Source organism: Oryx dammah, unplaced genomic scaffold (assembly GCF_014754425.2).
Source record: "Oryx dammah isolate SB20612 unplaced genomic scaffold, SCBI_Odam_1.1 HiC_scaffold_15, whole genome shotgun sequence".
NCBI lineage: Eukaryota > Metazoa > Chordata > Mammalia > Artiodactyla > Bovidae > Oryx > Oryx dammah.
In genome coordinates, this window is record NW_024070199.1 from 23,945,542 (window position 1) to 23,964,992 (window position 19,451).

General features: G+C 48.9%; 1 protein-coding gene across 5 annotated transcripts in view; it reads right to left on the reverse strand.

The window, feature by feature from the left end:
- Positions 1-19,451, reverse strand: part of NAV2 (neuron navigator 2) — a 423,615-nt gene that overhangs the window by 12,554 nt on the left and 391,610 nt on the right. For all 5 annotated transcript variants that reach the window (XM_040255673.1, XM_040255672.1, XM_040255676.1 and 2 more), the window contains 10 exons: positions 16,337-16,490; positions 15,309-15,471; positions 14,504-14,604; positions 12,345-12,440; positions 10,518-10,686; positions 6,050-6,285; positions 3,641-3,795; positions 3,413-3,484; positions 1,245-1,441; positions 213-331 (listed from right to left, as the gene is read on the reverse strand). In XM_040255673.1, coding sequence (XP_040111607.1) covers positions 213-331; positions 1,245-1,441; positions 3,413-3,484; positions 3,641-3,795; positions 6,050-6,285; positions 10,518-10,686; positions 12,345-12,440; positions 14,504-14,604; positions 15,309-15,471; positions 16,337-16,490 — 1,462 coding nt within the window. The remainder of the gene's footprint in view (positions 1-212; positions 332-1,244; positions 1,442-3,412; positions 3,485-3,640; positions 3,796-6,049; positions 6,286-10,517; positions 10,687-12,344; positions 12,441-14,503; positions 14,605-15,308; positions 15,472-16,336; positions 16,491-19,451) is intronic.

Sequence of the window (19,451 nt, forward strand, 5' to 3'; positions counted from 1 at the left end):
TCTTGCTTAGCGTCACACAGCTAACAGTGGCAGAGCCAAGATTTGCAGCCCAGTACGTCCTACGCCGGGCTAAAGGATGGCCTTACAGGTGAGGAGCTGCCACCTCACCTCAGTCAGTTTTTGGTCGGGTCGGGGGGGGGGATAAAGCCAAGAGTGTTGGTCACGAGAACAGTCCCTGGAGCTGAGGAGGTCAGCAGGCGGCGTGCTCTCACCTGGAGTCCTTCTCTGACGGCTTCCAGGAGGTAGGGGATGATTGAGTAGTTCCACAGGTCGGTGAACCACACCCTGGAGCCATCCACGTCGATGGGACACGACAGGAAGAGCCGAGGGCCTAGGGACCACAGGGAATATCAGTCCAATTGAAACGGACGGGGAGCAGGAGAAGCCAGCCCAAGCACCCCTCACAGGAGGGACCCTGCATTTCCTGACTGGCAGCAGGAACACCAGCTGCCACGTGGCGGGCGCTTGGGCTCTCTAACCCTACCCTGGGATCTCGCGCCTGGTGAGAATCACCCCAAGGGAAGGGGAGACTTTCTGGAGAAATACAGTCACTGTGGTATTGTCTAACCTTTGAAAATGGAAGCACGGCAGATGTCCATGAGAATAGGAATGATTAAGGAAGTGATGGCATACCCACATCTGACTGTATCACAAAAGAAATATTTCATCTAATTATCTTGGAGAGCAACAAAGAATACTCATGAGACAACGTGAAATGGAAAATGAAAAGAATGCACTGAATGTGCACTATGGTTGCAACCACATAAAACATGCATGGACACGGACAGAAAAAATAAGCTCAAATTACAAGGATTATGTCAGGATGGTGAGATGACCAGTGATTTTTTTTTTCCCCTTTTCTCTGAAGCCTAAGCTTCAGGAATGTTAGTAACATTATTCATAAAGCAAAGCCATCGTACTGGGTGGTTTCCATCTGGGGAAGCCCCGGGTTGGGGGCCCCTCACCTAGCCTAAAAGTTTACACCAGCCTAGAGCTGGACACTTCTCTCTGCCTCTCATCAGTGCAGAGAGTTGGGCGAGAGAGAAGGGTGGAGACACAGTCCTAGGATGTGGGTGACTGACAGTTTAGGGTCTGTCTAGGCTGTGGCTATCCTACGTCCCCTTCTCCATCTGTGTGGCCAGTGCAGCATCCACCTGCCAGGGCCCAGGGCCAGCCATCTGAGGAGGCCAGGGCTCCAAGAGCAGCAGTTTCAGTCCCAGCCTGCCCGCCTGCCCTCCCCCTACCTATGGTGACGTCCGAGGAGCTGTGCGCCTCCAGGAAGCGGTTGAGGTGATGCCAGACCTTGGGAATCCAGTCGATGATTTTCACCAGCTCCATGTTCCGCATCCGCCCACTGATCTCCGTCTCCATGAGCTTCCGCCGCAGGAACCGGCCCAGGAAACCCTTCACGGGCTCTGTGTGGTTGGCACAAAGCACCCACCTGGAAGGAGTCACAAATTTTCCACGACAAAGCCCGGGGTCAACTTCATGAATCAAAGCTCATTAGAGCTGGAAGGTGAATAGGCTAATACTGAAACTGGACTCTTCTGGACACTGCACATATACATTTTTATTTTTAGTTTATCTTTTAATTGAAGGATAATTGCCTTACAGAATTTTGTTGTTTTCTGTCAATTATCAACATGGATCAGGCCATAGGTATATACCCATGTCCCCTCCCTCTTGAACCTCCTTCCCATATCCCCCCCATCCCACCCCTTTAGGCTGTCACACAGCTCCGGGTTGAGTTTCCTGAGCCATATAGCAAATTCCCACTGGCTCTCCAGTTTACATATGGTAATGTTAGGTTTCCACGTTACTCTCTTCATACCTCTCACCCTCTCTGAGACATGTGGGATCTTAGTTCCCTGACTAAGGATTGAACCCATGTCCCCTGCATTGAAAGTGCAAAATCTTAAGCACTGAACCACCAGGGAAGTCCCCACTGTATGTATAGTAACTCATAATTCCTCACAGCAACCCCATGCTACAGATATGACCACTACCCGTTTTACAGATAGAAAGTCCAAGGCACAGATGGAAAATCTCACTTGTCCAAGATCAAACCGCTAGTCAACAATCTTAGAGGAAGAGCTAAAACCTTTAAACACTTAGCTAGCTGCCTCCTGTGCTGTGCCAGGCCCTGTGCTGGGCTGTGGGGCTGTAAGCAATGACAGAGACACAGTCCCTGTTCCCCAAGAGCTCAGTCTAGTGGAGGAGGGAGATAAAAGAAATGAGACCTGACGAAACCTGGGGAGTCAGGGAAGGCTGCTCAGAGGAGAGGACGTCTGAGCTGAGACCAGAGGGGGCGGATGGAGCAGCTCCATGAGGCAAGGCAGGAACAGGAGGAGGAGCAGGTGGGTGGAGTGCACGCTGCAGCATCGGCAGGGGCGTGAGCAACGGCATGGGGCGTCTCGGAAAACTGCCAGAGGTGCAGCGTACCCAGAGTTTAGACTTGACCTGCCAACCAAAGGGGCTTGGATTTTGTTCTGGGGAGCCATTCAAGGACTTCTTGCATTAGGGTGTAGGGTCAGGTTTGAGTTCTAGAATGCTCACTCTGGCTGTCACTGATATAGGGGATGGCCTGCAGGTGGCCCAAGGTCCAGGTAGGCATACTTGTTAGAAAATGACTGAAACAGTGTTCTGGGAGACGTGTGGCAGCGGCAGGGGAAGGGGGGGGGGGGGAAGAGAATGATCTCGAGGGACATTCAAGAGAACGGACCAGGACGTCCTGGATGCAGAGATAAGCCAGATCCTAGTGACCCGAAGGAGTTGGCATCTCTCAGATAATCACAGTTCAGCTCTACTTTCAACAGAGATGCCAGCAAGTTGGCCATGAAAACGATCCGGAGGAGGCGGTCTCATTCTGGGTAACAGCTGTTCAACCTTATCTAAGGGTCCAGGCAGGAGGGGAGTATACGGAGCCAGCTAGGTATCAGGGCAAAGGGCATTGTACAGTGGCAAAGGTAAGCAGCCACAGCTGAGTGTAACAGACCTCCCACCCTGCAGCAGTGGGGCAGCTCAGGACGGGGCTGGGGCAAAGGGTTCCCCGCAGCTGGAGGCTGAAGGCCAGAGACCCCGCCCAGTGGGGACACTCTAAGGAGCTCTCACCGCTCTGTGTCACTTGGAGCAGAGAGATGAGCCACTGCTTACAGTCCATCTGCCTACAGCCCCTGAGTAGAGCTGTCTCCCGGGCACCAACCACTACCCCAGGACATAGCATCCAAGAGACCCGGGTTCTGCCACTGGCTGGCTGTGTGACCTCCTCAACAAGTCACCTAATGTGCCCATTTGTAAACTTAGAAGGATAAATTTAATGACTTGAGGCTTTTGTGAGAGTCAAGTGAACTAAGCTGGGGAAAATGAGCATAGTTCCAGGCATGTAACAGGTACTCAAAAAGGGAGACCTTACCTGAAGTTGTGATGAAGCTGCAGGTTGGGAGTAGAAGAGGTAGCCTGGTTCATCGTGCCAATTATGTAAGGGCTGTGCGGGGAATGAAGGATGAGAGAACTGGAGAAGAGGGACCCCATGCACCTAAGCACATGGCTACTGGCTGGGGTCAGCCCCTCCCACAAGCCCCACCCCACGCCAGGCGCATGCCCTGCTCTCCCGGGCCGAGACGTCCGGAGCCGCCTTTACCATTTGCGGTCCTTGCAGTTGAGCAGGCCGTTGAAGATCTCGCCCAGGGAGCTGACGTGATGCAGATTGTCGAGGATGATGACGAGGGGCATGTCCACGGCGTTGTTCTCACTGGCACACTGGTCGGCGAGGTTGGACAGGTACTGGCGCAATTCCTGTGGAACCCAGGAGAGTTGGGGGTAAGGAGCCCGTGAACGCCCCCAGGAAGATGCTAGTGCTCGGGGCGTCACCTGGGCCGGTACCGGCAGGGGGGCGCTTCCTGAGGCTGCTCGGGGATCAAGTGCTGACCCCCGAGGTGCTTCAAGACCTCAGTCTGGGTGCAGAGGAGTGCAAGCCGGGGAAGTCTCAGCTCTGCCTTCTGGAATTCTCCAGGCAACAGGAAACCCGGCAAGAGCAGGCACTGTGAGGGTGCCCAGGCATGGTTCTGTACAAGATCTATCACTCTGGAAGTGCTGCCCCTTTTCTCGATATTTCTTACTATGCCAACCTCCCAGGAAGCTCCTGAGGGCAGGTGCCTCATACATCTTTGTGCATCCACGGCACCACCTGAGAGCCGCTTACAAGCCCTTGACAAATCAACACAGCAAAAGATGCCCCCCTGCCATGACCTGCTGATTAGTGCTGGGGCAGACAGACAATGAACAGGTGCAGAGGAGGCCATCTCTGTGCACAGAGGGTCTTGAAAGGTCTGGGTGAAAGGATATGCTTTGGTCTTCACTGTGAAGAATGGGCAGGGCGGTGTCTGGAGCTGGGAGTAGAACACAGCCCAGCTCGGCTAGAGCGAGGGCTATGTCAGAAAAGGAAGAAAAAGAAGAACGTGCAATGGGGAAAGGCTGAAACAGCGAGCTAAGGACCAGCCACTGAAACCAGAACCACTATCTGATGGTATTAGCGTCACAGTGACAATGGGCGTGACCCAGCGCCAGGCATGGCTTGGGGCCTCACACAAACAGACTCCTGTGGGTGGGTGCTGTGACCATCTCCGTGCTACAGATGGGAAGCTGAGGCATCCCTCAGTCAAGTGACCCACCTGAGACAGCACAGAGGGTGGGTGCAGGGCTGGCCTCCCTTTTAAGTCAAAATGCGGCTTTTGGCAATAGAAGAAGCCCTGTTTTTAAAGTTCCTAGCTATTTTCCCTTCTTTTAGCTTCTCCCCATCATGGGTCCTCGGCCTCAGGCGCCTGACAAGGACAGGGCTCCTGAGGCTAGGAGCCCTCCCTCCCTTATTCAGGCTTACCGGGTACAGCTGGGGACTGGCTGAGGGGAGACAGTGGATGCTGAAATCAAGCCTGGCCTGACAGTGCCAGCCATGTGCCTGGGGTCCTCTCTCGCTGATCCCAGGAGACGGTGCCTTCCCTGAGCTTATTCTCAGAGGGTCTTGGTTCAGGGGGCTCTGACCACTTCTCTTAGCCCTGCCCTTGTATCCACGCCACTTTGGGAACTTGAGAATGGCATGGAGTCCCAGCCCCACACAACCCACTGAAACAGAACATCTGGGCATTGCATCTTCAAGGATGCCAAGTGATTCTTAAGGTGGAAGAGTCACTTCCAATTCACCTTTGATCCCCCAGCCCCTCTGCACAGAGGCAGTCAGAATGAAACACCCAGCAACAACCACTGCACGGATAATGAACAGGGTTGAGAAGACACCTCACAACCCTAAGCTGGGTCTAAGGCAGACTGTCCAAGCACTTCCACTGCTCCCCGGGAGGCAGAACCAAGTCTTTGGTGACTCTGGGGTTTAAGACATCGACTTGAGCTCCAGTCCACTGCTCAGTACCATATGAGTAGCCTTAAGTACATGGCCATCAGCCTCAAGGCCCAGTTTCCTCCTCTGTAAAATGGGATCATGACAACTACTTCCTTGAAGGTCCTGCTGTGAGGAGACCCCTTACAGGGGCAAGCCATCTGTAAATGACAGCTGTTGTTCGTATTGTTATTGTTGCTCCACAAAAGGAGGTTTCAGTTTGGAAAAACAGGAGAATCTAGTAGGCATGTGATGAATTCTTGGTAAACTGAAATGGAAGCATCTAGGTTAAAGAACTTAAAGAACTACCAGCTTTGAGCATCATGCCCAACTCATAGCAGGGAAGTAAGAAATAAACTATTGGGTTGGGCAAAAAACTCATTCAGGTTTTTCTGTAAAACCCAAAATGTACAGAAAACCCATAAATTCATACAGAAAACCTGAATGAATTTTTTGGCCAACCCAATACACTGATTTGGGACTTCTCGCTGGCGAGTTTGGGGTCAGAGCCTTCCTTTCCACTAGGTCATTCTGCCCTCCTTCCCCAGGCTTTTATAACCAGCAACGGTGAGCACTGTAGGAAACGCTGCTTTGCCATTAGGCTGGTGGTGGCCTCAGTAGTTCTGAAAGGGCTAAGCAGCAGCCTCCGAACGACCTCCTCACCTTGCTGGACTTGTGGTCCACATTGAAGGTGGCGATGACCCCGTCGGTCAGCTCCCGCCCCTCCCGGAGCACCAGGTACTCTGACAGCCGGTTGGCCAGGTAGGTTTTCCCGGTGCCGCTGGGCCCGGAGAGGATGATCCGCCGGTGCTCCGCCAGAAGCGACACATAGCGCTGTAGGATGGGCTTGGGAATCAGGGACTCGAACACCATCGAGTCCAGGCTGTTTTCCGCGAGCCCTGTGTTTGAGAGAGACAGGAAGTGTTCACAGCCTGGCAGAGCGGGTGGCGCTCCAAAACCCTGGGCTATCCCTTTTCTGGGCAGCCCCCTCATCAGAGACACCCGCCCACCCAGGGACACTGCAGGCTTCCTGCTCACCAGCAGCCTGTACTCTGGCCCCTGGCGGGGCTGATGGTTCCAGACTCAGGTTTGCCTTTCGTATCTGGACACTTGGTTCTCATCTGTCCTCTGCAGAATTCCTAAGATGCTGGGCTTGGGTTGTTTGTCGGGATTTACCATTAGCGGTGGGGCTCACTCAGATCTACCGTGAATCTCCCATGTCTACCTGGACCCTTGGGCTGCCTCTTCACTCTGTTTCTTTCCTGCTGCCCACACTGAGATACACCACGAAAGTATCAACACTTCTATTATTAACATGAGGAAAAATGCAAGCAGGGACCATTTGATTTGGGGACGTAAATACTGGCAGACCTACTCTGAGCCTCTCCCACAACATGAGGATCATCTTTCCCCCTCCTCTCTTGGAACAACTTCGTTATTCAGGGCTGTTGGCTTTCTAAGAGGTGTTTTCTTGATATTATTCTCAAGAGAGGACCCAGCCAAGGTTACTTCTCCAGAACCTAAGGTAATTCTATTAAAAAAGCACCTCAACTTTCAATGGCTGAGTCAAAGATCTCTCTTGGTAAATGTCGCATTGCACTTGAAAATATGTCTGTTATTTTCAACTATCTTTTGATACTGATTTCTAACATAATTCTACAGGGATTATATAATTCTACAAGAGAACAGACTCTGTATGATTTCAATACCTTTAGACCATGACATTTTTGCATCTTATTTTATATGTCCTTAGATATGTTCCATTGTTTCCTGGTTTACACTTTATGGGAACTTGAATAGAATTTATATCCTGCTGCTGTGTGAAAAGTGTATAAATCTTAATTATGTTGAATTGGTTCATAGTGCTTTTCAAGTCTACTATATCCTTCTACTTTTCTGCCTATCCATTCTATTAATTTTTGAAAGTTTGATATTGAAACTCCAACTAAAAATCTCAATTTATCTGATTAAAAAATTATTGTAATATAATAGAATATTATAGAATATAGAATATAGAATAGAATATAGAATAGAATATAACTTTGTTCTATATTTTCCAAGTCTCCTGTAAATGTGTTATCATACTTTCATAATTAAATTTTTTTTAAAGTACCTCAAGAAACCAGTATATATAGGCAAAAAATAAATTGAAAGGAACTTATTCTGTTTTATAATAGCATTTTCCATCTACATAATTAATTCACTACAAACAAATCCCCATAATGCAATTATATGCTTGTTTCCAATCCTCCTCAACCAAGGATAGCAGCTAAATGCAGTGACTATTCTGGAATTGGCTTCCCTGGTGGCTCAGTGGTAAAGAATCCATCTATAGTGCAGGAGACACAAGAGATGTGGGTTCGATCCCTGGGCTGGGAAGATCCCCTGGAGAAGGAAACAGCAACCCACTCCGGTATTCTTTTTTTACTCCAGTATTCTTGCCCAGGGAAATCCCATGGATAAGAGGAGCCTGGTGGGCTACAGTCCATGGGGTTTCAAAAAGAGTTGGACACAACTTAGAGACAAAACAAAAAACAAATCACCCTGATGAAAGATCCCAAATGACATCTGGGTACAGGTCTAGAACCTTCCTAAAACTGGTCTCAAAAGAGCCTACATTGCCTCAAAGCTTGATGCAAAGTATGGGGAAGGGGTGGGGTCTCCTGTCTAAACTTAACAACAAACACAGGGCAGGGGTTAAAACACACTGAAACCCCTCTCTCTGCTCTTCGGTGCTGTATCAGCCTCTTGCCATAAACTCCACGGGAGTGAGTACTTTGCAGACGCACTCATTTCAGAGCACATAAAGCCACAGCGCCTGCCCCAGTACCACTGAAGTGAATCACCTGCAGCTCACGGACCTCTTTCAGCTCTGATCCTTTGGTGGTTTTTAGTGCCTTGAAGGCCTAAGTGTCAGGCACTACAGGGAAACACAGAAGAGTCAGGTATCACTTAAAAACAAACCCAAGCTGACCCCTGGAGATGCTGAAACAACCTCCTGCGCTGAGAGCACCAGCTGCAACTCCATGGTGGGGTGGCCCGTTTGGGAGGCAGATAATCCTGCCACTGTTTCCATAGAGGTTTGGTCTGATCTAAGTAACAGGTCACTCCTTTTACCTGTCAGCATTTCCAGTGTTCACCTGCTCGCCAGCGTGGATGAATGGCAATTTAAGGTCATGGCATATCAGGCTTTCCTTAAAGGGTTCTCGGGGTGGACAGCTGTTGTTAGGGTGTGCCTGGCAGCCCTCCCTCCTCTCCTTGCAGTGGGGCTCTTCTTTCTTGTAGGGAGTTCATTCCAGCTGTCCAAGCAGGGCTGACCAGCACCTGCATCTACCAAAGGTGGGGGTGTGTGACCAGGCTGAGCCAAAGCCTCTGCCTGGTCCCTGTGACTGGTTTGGTAATGTGATGAGTATTTGATTCACAGTGGGCCAGAATCCCAGGTAGTGCTAGTGGTAAGGAATCTGCCTGCCAATGCAGGAGACGTTAAGAGATGCAGTTTCAATTACTGGGTTGGGAAGATCCCCTGGAGGAGGGCATGCCTACCCACTACAGTATTCTTGCCTGGAGAATCCCATGGACAGAGGAGCCTGGTGGGTTACAGTTCATGGGATTGCAAAGAGTTGGACATGACTAAGCAACTTAGCATGCACACATGGGCCAGAATCACCCTTAAGAATTTCCTGTTACACTTGTCCTCTTTTAAAAGCTTCCTAAGCTTAGACGGATGAGTCAGGGCCATTGATCAGCCAAGTGCAGAAAACTCAATAAATAAGCAAAGCTGAGGTAAGCCTGGTCCTGACGGCATTGCTGGAGCTCCTGGTTCCACCTGTGCTTGAAGTCCATGCCTGGATTTTCCAAGTACCTGAGCCTGTGTGTTTCCTTTTGGCTAAAGCTAGTTTTTGAGTAGGTTTCTGTCACCTGCAGCCCAAGGCCACAGTTGTGGAATGAATGGTAACAAATAAGGCTGTGTATGTGGCTCAAACAGGAACCTGCTGCTTGTCACCAGAGAAGCAAGACCTTCCTTCCTATTGATGAAGAATGCTGGGTGCTTTTGGAAAACCTCCCAACCAGGAAACAAAGTTTGCATCAAACAGCCCCCAAACTACAGTCAAAATCAGTGCCTTGTGGGGAAGATACAAGATGCTGTGAAAGTTGAGCTTAGAACAGTGTTTAGCAATCTCTTCTTTGGGTGGTTCATAAAATATAGGAAAAGGGGGTTTGCAGTCATATGCATTTGTGTAAGATTGGATCATTCAGCCTTTTTAACAGTTAAGAGTTAGGACATTAAAGTGTTAAGTGTTAGTCAGTCGTGTCCAACTCCTTGCAGCCCCATAGACTGTAGCCTACCAGGCTCTTCTGTCCATGGAATTCTCCAGGCAAGAATACTGGAGTGGATAGCCATTTCCTTCTCCAGGGGATCTTCCCAACCCAGGGATGGAACCTGGGTCTCCTCCATTGCAGGCGGATTCTTTACTGTCTCAGCCACCAGGGAAGCCTCAGGACATTAAAGGACAGAGGCTTTAGAGAACCCATATGCTCCTGTTCCCCACCCCCAAACTCAGATGGGAATAAAGATTATTTGGCCATGAAATTCCACCCCCCCACCCCCCAGATCCTCTGTGAGTCTGAAGTTCCAGAGAATACACTTTGGCCTGAGGTGTAGCCTCTCTGGGTGATGAGGCAATCAGCGGCTTGAGTAGCATCTTGCGTGGGCAGGAGCTTCAGCGTTTCTTCGGGCTGCTCTGAGTGACTCCTCCCTGGCCACAGTGCCCTGTGGCCTCCCATCTGTAGAATGGGACCGCGTCCAAGGCTTGCCAGCAGGAGTAACTCACAGGTATCAGCAGAGCTCCATTTCAACATTAAGATTCCATTATTTCAGAGTCATAAGGCTAATGGGACCTCTTGTTATGTAATTTCAGCAATAAACTAAAATTGTTTGTTTCCAATGGTGGTTGAAAACACTGAAGACTGTTGCTTAGGTAAGTGTAACTGTGGTGGCAGGGGAAAAAAAACATACAACCCACATTCACACACACAAATGAAATCCTGGCCACTGGTTCCTGTGCCAAGTCAAGTCACAGAACAAAAAGTGCAATTCTGGAAGCTCCCCTTCTGCAAGTGGCCGGATTACCTTTGACCTCCACGGAGATGGTCGTGTTCTCCCCCACCAGGTAGCCGCAGGGAAGCAGCTCAGGGGTCTCGGAGGTGTTGCTGCGCTTGACATCCCCGATGCTGTAGCCAAGGACGCTGTCGGAGTTCAGCCCCAGCTGACTCACTGGGTCAATGTGGATGATGTACTCCTGGAAAAAATCAAATCAAGACCCCGTCAAAGATGTGGGAAAAAATCTGTGGAAGACTCACGTTTTCATTGGGTGATTTATGATCATCTTCTCTTCCCCAGCTGATGCCTGAGTTGAAACTGACCTGTGGAATGGGGGGCAGAAGAACTGACTTTCAATGGAGGGGGCGGTGTCCTCGTATCACAGGCCCCTTAAAGCACAGATTTATGTGGCTAGTGATGGGAGGGTGGCAAACCCTAAAAAGATGGTGCATGTGTAGTCTGGATAAACCAAGCAGGGAAGCTATGGTGCTTTTTCTCTAAGTTCAGCTGAAGTTTTAAAGACACTGGGGCCTGTGAATGGGGCTGGAAAATGCATGAAGTGCATGAAAATTCTGATAAGAAATCTCTCCACCAGCCTCTTCTTTTGGCTCAGGTCAAGGGCCATACTATATGACAAAGGGAACAAAACTCCAGGCTGCTTAAAAAAAAAAAAAAAAAAAAGCAGCTCTAGAGTTTTACATAAACAAACGCGTGTTTAATTTGGAAAGTGTTCCAAATTAGATGAGTGACTGAGAGGTTTTAGGTCAATGACCTTGGAACAAAGTCCACGGGCTCTGTGGTAGCCAAACAACTGAGCTGGAATCCTGATAACAAGCTGCTACCTTTAATGGTCTCACTTCTCACCTGTGACACCTCCCTGGCTCTTTTCAGCCTGATCTGGGGTCATTTCAGTCCAAGGATGTCCCAACTGCCCATGAACAGAGACAAGGTTTGGCTGAGGCAGCAGGCGTGGTCTGCCCTAAGCCATTTCCGCCTTTTACCCCATCTCACTTCTGCAGACTGGTCTGCCAAAATGGGAAGCAAGCTTGAGTCCAAGGACAGAATTTTCTCTGTGTGAAGCCACCTCAGTCTAGATGCTGGGAAACTAGAGCGTACTAGGTTAAAAGTCAGATTTCAAAATCAGACCAACAACCAGACCAATATGGTCTCTGACACACAAAAAATGTGGGCAATTATTAATACTTGGGGATGTGATGAATGAACACTCTGGTCATTGACCTACTTTAGGGCAATAGACCAAAAAATGTACTAAAAGCTTCTTTCAAATCACCAACACATCAAGGTTCACCTAGATGCTCATTAGTTATTTCTCCTGTGGCAAACACCCACTCCAATGATGAACAGAATGAACAGAAAAGTAACTGTGCCAACATCCTTGACACTAGCCATGGGTCAGGAGTCAATGTCACACATAGCACAAATCACAGACTCTGAAATGTTGGCACAGGACACTGGGCAAGGTGGATTAGATCCCCTCACCAAAATGAAGGGTGGAAATGGGATGTCTTGGCCCCAGCCCCAGAACACACCCAACAGGACAGTCTAAGGTGAAGACAGAACGTGGCCGTTAGCGGTTCACTTTGAGAGGCTCGTGCAATGGTTCCAGGCTGGCCAACCTCTGCAAAGGGCAGGTGTTCTCGTCTGTTGGTCCTGACACCAGTCTGTACTTAGCATCCTCCTTCTGTTCCCTTGACAACCAGGCATAAGTCCCAGCAACGGAAGAATGTGGGAGAAGGGACACAGGCCAAGAAATGACCACGTTCAGGGAACAAACCACCCTTTCTTTTCCCGAGGCCCAGGCCCCCACTTGGATGGCTGTCTCCACGGAGCACTTACTTTGAAGAGCCGTCTAACCACCCCATCAAGCACGTCCCACTTCGTCTTGCCACTAACTCCAATGCAGCCGATGAGGAAGAGGTGCGGTCTGGAATCCTAAGGGTGAGATGTCCACAGGTGAAAAACAGGTGGATCTTTTCTGACTCAGGTTAGCAGAGGACTCAGATTGTCTTAGAACTCCACCAGTGGCTTGAGAGGGGCTCACAAGTCCTGTTTGCTTTAACACCAGATATAACTTGGATTAAAGCAACTGTCTTAAACACTTTCCTCCTCTATCACAACCCATGGGTCAGGAAGAGAGGGTCTCCTTTCTAGAATCTAGAACCTTTTACTGAAGGTGTACCTCATATGGATGTAGGTCACATATCCCCTATGGGGAATGCTCTCCTCTCTCCTTTCTGCCATCTCTCCCTTTCCAAACTTTGCTTATGAACTCACCTCTTCTAGGAAGCCTTCACTGATTAACCCACCAGGCTCAGCACTCACACTGCTTCAATAGTTTTGTACACAACTTACATGATGATATATTTTGTAGTTGTTTATTTTGGAGTATTTGTCTTATTTGTCTCTCAAGTTTGTCTCCTTGTTAAATCTCAAATTCCTTTGGGATCTTTTTCTTTTCTTCTGTTTTTTTAATAATATTGATTTTTTTCTTCTAGTTAAAATTTTAAACATGCTCAATTCTGAAAACCAGTAAGACTCCCAGAAGTTCACACACACAAAAAAATCTTTTTCTACTTCTTTTGCCTTGCTGCCCACAGAGCTCTGCATAGTAGGGGCTAACTCATCATACCGACTAAAGGAAACTAGTAGAACATTCCATTCTGTTTGGTTTTAAAATATCTGAAATGCTGATAAGAATATAATAATTAGGAGGGTAGAGAGAAGTGGGGAGACCTGGGGATATATTTGCCAGCTGAGCAACATCAGCAGAGAAGAAAGCACCTATCTTGCAGTGAGATGATCTGGCCCCACCACTTCCCTTACAGCCTTAGGTAAGTGATGCTGGGGTCCTGGGTTTCTCAGCTGTAAAATGGAGATGATAAAATCTGGGCAGCCAACCTCATCAAGATGTGGTGGTGATCCAGAACAACACCATTTTGAAAAGGGACAAAGTTTTATAAGGTGTTAGATCTATCTGTTTGTGTTGATGATCATTAGAATAAAAGGCATTCACAGGTATCATAAGTTATAAGAATGACTTCCACCTTGGTAATCTATCACTCTACCAGCCGAGCTCTGAAAATGGAGTTGTTTATTGGATCTTTCTAAACTAGATGATGCTCAGACCCCTAGCAGCCCCCCTCTTCAGTGAGACTAGATGGCCAGCCACACGCGGAATCCTCTGGCAGAGAAGTCTGGCTAGAGATGCTGTGTTCTGATGGCCACTTTGGGCTCCCAAGATCTCAGAGCTTTTAATAGCCTGTTGGCTAAAACACTCAGAAATAATAAGCAAGCAAAAACTTCAAGGGACTCACATTAGAGGCTCATGAGGCCTCTCACTTATATGAGAGGCAGTCATTCCCAGCATCATTTGGATTTAATCAATGACTAAAAATCAACTTTGATTATCAACCCCTGCCCCCCACCCTAGAACAGTCTGATGAGGATATGACCTCTGGACCCTGGAAGAGCACATAAAACTCAGATGCCCTAGCTTCAGCAAATCAGGGTGTCCCACCATCTCCACTGCTAGCGCCTGTGTGCTCCTGGGCTTGGCCACCTCTGCCTCCCAGAGTCTACTTGGTCAGCAACCTCTGACGAATGGATAAAACTGGTGCTCTTGGTCAGCTGATTTCTGTACCTTCTGTGCTAAATGTGCTTAGCTGCCTTTGAAGAGTTTTGGGAACATACTAAATTCGGAAAAGCCATTTCTGACTGATGGTAATGTTTAGTTAGATACTTGAAAGTGGGGCAACCTGGACCAATTTTAAGGACTCTCTATAAATATTCCAAACACGAGAGCTAGGGAAGGGCCATTTGTTCACGTTTGTGGTATCAAGATGCTGCTGGGGATTTAGGGTTAGTTAGGGAAAGCATTAGTACTATTTCCAAGTCACCCCAGGCTCTGAGATGATGGGTGTGATGATGGAATTACTACGCTAGGCAGTTCTGCCTGGGGAAGGGGCAGGCTGAGCAGGGTAAGGGATCCAACTAACCTCCTTCCACTTCATTTCCTCCTGAAAGCTGACAACTATCTTAACATGCCTGCCTCCTTCCTTCCGAGCCGAGCATTCACCAGCGTCATCCAGCAACATGTCTGCGAATGGAAAACATCGACAGCCTTAGGCACATGGGACAGCGAAGCCGGCCTCCCGACACCCCCGCTGCTGGTTGGCACAGCAGCAGGACAGAGCGGGTGTCGCCGTGCAGGGGCGGGGAGGGGGCAGCATGGAGAGTGCAACCACAGAACCAACAGCGGGCCAACCAAGGAGCCAGCGGGCTGACGATGCACCTTGCTGAATGAAGTGCGAGGGAGACTCAACCAGAACGATAGCAAGAGCAGCCTCATGGATAAGAAATCAAAAGCGTCAGCCTCGGGAGGCATACAAAGAAAACTTAGATGGCGCTCGCTAATTATCCAGCCAGCCTAGAATCCCTCCCCAAGGCAGGAAGGTCATAAACCAAGCCATCATCCCAGGTGGGACCGTTTACCATGAGGGGGTGGTAGGCAGCATACAGCTTGCAGGTCAGCCTCTTAAAATGGATCAAACACAACTCAGCATGGTGGGCGAGGGGATCCAAGCTCACGGCTTGGAGAACTCGGGGCACTGGAGCAAAGCATGACAGCAGTCTAACGGCTGGGCTCATGTTGGTAGCAGACGCACACCCACATACACACACAGGCACACACCCTAAGTGCACACACGCCTCTGCTTCTCCATTTGATCTGCTGACCTGCTCATCTTGGGGCTCCTGCTTAGAGACCAGAGGGCCTACGGCAGGCGCTGTGACGCCACTCACCCAGGCTGCTGGACTCGGCGAGATTCAGGCTGTGCTGGGAGAGCCCCAGGGACTGCCTGGGGGAGGTGGACAGGGACACCTGGGAGGGCGCCCGGCTGCAGCCACTGCCTTGAGACTCTGACTTCAGCCGGTCATTCTCGGCCTTCAGTTTCTCTATTTCGCTCTGTAAAGGGGAAGGCAGAAACTCACTCACTGGGCTGATATACTGTGACCAAGCCTTTTCTGGAGGAGGAATTTGAAAGTTCCCTGCAGGGATCAAATGCGCATCCTGGCCGAGGTACAGTAAGTTACACTCTCAGAGACATTGTTCGACGTGGTTCCTTTGCTTTATACAGAAGGCCTCTCTGGCAGGGGAAGGTCTGAGAGCTGGCCTTCTTTGACAAACACCTCAGAAATCTTTCCCAGAATATGGGTGGTAGGTGGAAGAATTCATATCTAAGAAGACTGGAAACCTCTGGCTTTCTCAACCCAAGCCTTTACTGCAAGACTTGATATCTCAGAGCCTTTAATAAGCTGGTACACATTATAAATCTGAGAGGCACACACAGTGTGCAGTATCTCTCAAACAAATTTGATCAAGGAGCTTTCTTTTCACACAGACTCTCGTGGAATGAGTGTTCCATGGAACCTCCTTTGGGAAACACTGCTCTCCAGTTGAGGTCCGATTTGGTAGAACCCATAGGGGTCTTTTACTCTGTATTTGTGAAGGAACTACTGTGTGTTAAGCACTGGTGCTCACACATCCAGAGGAAGGGATGCAAAAGAGAATAGCTCAGAAGACACAGATGCCTTCAGTCTGCATGAGAAGGTGAGAGGAGCCGGGGACAGAACAAAGCTATAGGGATTCAGAAGAGGGCACCGCACTAACACTCCCAGCTGCAGGATTCAAAAGGGCTTGGCGGAAGAAGAGGCGTCAGGCTGAGCCTTGGGTGAAGGGTCCAACCTCGAAGTTCAGAAGGCTGTCCGGTGGGAGTGGGGGGGAGGGCACCGTGGTGGGAACAGCTTCTCCCCTGCAGCCTGGGGCTCACCTGCATCCTGTTCATGGCCTCCCGCAGCTGGTCCAGCTGGTGGGCAGAGCTGAGGGCTTCCAGGCGGATGTCGGTCAGCTTCATCTCCTTGTCTCTCAGCTCGTTTCGAAGCTGCATGACCGTCTCAGCTTCGCTGTCCATGCACTCCGAAATGCTAGGGAAAGAGAAGTGTTGCTGACCAAGGCAGCTCTGAGTGCAGCTCCTCTGAGTTGCCCCCGACCACTACTCCATCATCAGGTTTGTTCAGGAGTAATCCTGTATAAAAGGGGCTTCCCTGGTGGCTCAGACGGCAAAGGACCCCATATATCCAACTCCCTGGTGCTTCCCGGAAGTGAAAGTGAAAGTGCAAGTTGCTCAGTTGTGTCTGACTCTTTGCAACCCCATGGCCTATCATGGAATTCTCCAGGCCAAATACTGGAGTGGGTAGCCTTTCCCTTCTCCAGGGGATCTTCCTAACCCAGGGATCGAACTGGGGTCTCCCGCATTGCAGGCGGATTCTTTACCAGCTGAGCCAAAAGGGAAGCCCAAGAATACTGGAATGGGTAGCCTAACCCTTCTCCAGCGGCTCTTCCTGACCCAGGAATTGAACCGGGGTCTCCTGCACTGCAGGCAGATTCTTTACCAGCTGAGCTATGAGAGAAGCTTCCCGGAAGTGACAATAGCAAAAGCACCTGAAATACACAGACTTGGTTGCTTCTCTACACTGTTTCTTTGCAGAGTTCTGGCAATCTGAATGGTATGTCCTTTAGCCAAATCCCAGAGATTCAGGGATAAACAGAAGCCGGCCAAAGAGAACAGTAAGTGATGTATACATAAGCTGGGCCCCTATACTGACACTATATAGCCCTTGATATCAAAACCTACTCAGAGAAACAAGGTCAACTGTCTATTTTAAAGATCAGACTCTCCAGGCGCAGACAGCTGAGGGCAATTTTTATTTGCCAAAAAGGGGAAAAAACCGACAGATACAGATGGGTGATGTTTGTCTCCGGTCATGTTCTAAAGCCCATTCCTTTAAAGGTGTTCAGAGAGAGAAACATTCTTTCATTCCCTGACCCCACACTGCTTAATAAGCCCATGGCAAGTAAGAAAAACATCTCATGTCATTAGCAGAGAGGATGGTATGACATGAAAACCAAAATTTTATCTGAAAACATGAAACACCGTGGTGAGCAGTCCTACCCTGGCTGGACACCAGATCAGGGGACTGTGGGACCCCGTGAGTCCCTGTTTTAAGAGGTGGTGCTTCCAGGCTGGGTTCCTTATTTGATTACTGAGGTCTGTCCTTCCACTACCTGGCAAGTCAGCACAAATTGGGAGATCATAAAAGTAGCAATGAAATGCAGTGTTAGAAAAGACAGTTCAATTTAGAAAAGGTTCTGTTGATTTCAATGATAGGAGCTGAGGTGCAGGGTGATCCAGAAGAGAAAGCTTGGACATTTCTTGGACCGAAAACAGAAAAAAGAAAAAAAGAAAAAAAAAGCCCAAGTTCAGAAAGTCACAAAGCTGAAGCTGATTATCTCTGAATGACATAGTGAGCATGTGGTCTGCAGAAATAATCATGCGAGCCCTCTCTCCAGGACCCAAGCACTGGATATGACCAAACCAAACCTGACCTGTGAAACCAAGAGAGAGAGTGGACATGTTAATTGCCAAACAGGAGGCCCGTGATCACTGTTAAAAGAGACACAGTTGTATCTGGGGGACCGAAAGGACTAGAAGAAAAATTTAACACCTGAACAGGCAAATCTTTTTGTGGTTGTTTTCTTGACCAGCACCCTGAACTATTTTGAGAGATACAAAACCACTTCTTTTTAAAAAGTTGTCAGCAGCCAATAAAACTTCACTTCAAAAATCTGAGACCTCCAACAGACCCTTGAAAATCTCCTAATTATTCCGGTTTCATACTTGTGAGAAACAGATTTGGGGCCAACAGATTTAGGGCTAAGACAGATTTGGGTTAGAGAGACAGTAATGTCTTTAGAAACCATATCCTCCCCCTCCGCCCACTGCCACCCTCTCTCAGCTCTCTGTGACTGTGGTTTGTAGGGTTTAACTATATAGTCACATATATATAATATACATATATTTTTTTGGTTTGGGAGGTTTTCAAGGGGAACTTGGAAAAACTGCTTCATTCTTGAGAGAGGACTATGGTTTCCTGGTTTAAATGGAGTGTAAAGTCTGAACAAAATTCCACTGTGACACTCTGGTCTTAGCCAAACCCTGTCTCATCCAAATTCAAAGATTCCAGGTCATTGCAAAGAACAATCGGCTTTGGTTCACACTGTCTGTCTGTCACATGGCAAGGCATTTTGCTCCAGTCTCCTTCACATGGTCTGTGCTTCTCCCCAGAAAGCTTTCTCAGCAAAGAGAGACAACATTTCCTTGGCACCCGCTTTGTGGAATTTATCACATGAGTTACACTGTGAAGCTTGGCCAAACAATAACTTTACAAAGGAAGAAAGTCTGCTACAAGTAACCCTACCAAGAGTTCAAGGCCCCCCTATGAGCCCCACTCTACCACCCCCAAATCGGTCACTTCTCAGAAACACAGCATGGCAAGACTGCCCAGGAGGGGTGTCCTACAACTCAGAGATGATGCTGAAAATGAGCCCCAACTAAGAGTCAGTCTCTGTGCCTGCTGCCCACGCCAGATGTTCCCCCGGTTCCTGCCTAGACTTCTGCTGTGTCATCGATAATCACTCCCGACCCGGCTGCTGGCTCCTCTAGGACCAGGATTCTCGTCTGTTGCATCTGATCACACTGACCCCCACATAACAGCTACTGAATACATAGACCACTGCACTGGGCATCTGCAGTGTACTATTTAATGTACTACGTATACCACCAACTTCAGGAAAAGGTGCTACAGTTATTTCCGTTTTAAGAAGAGGGAGGCATAAAGCAATTGACATGCCTACTAAAGATGTGAGAAGCACAAAGAAATCTGGTGGGTCTACTTAACCCCAGGGCCATGCTCCAGAACTATATCCTGCAGGCACTCAACACACGCTCGTCCCCTCCGTGAACTGCTTACTGAAGCAACTTGATATTAATTTTTCCTACTCTGCCCCTAACACTTAATGCCAGCATATTTCTGCCGTCTTGCCCA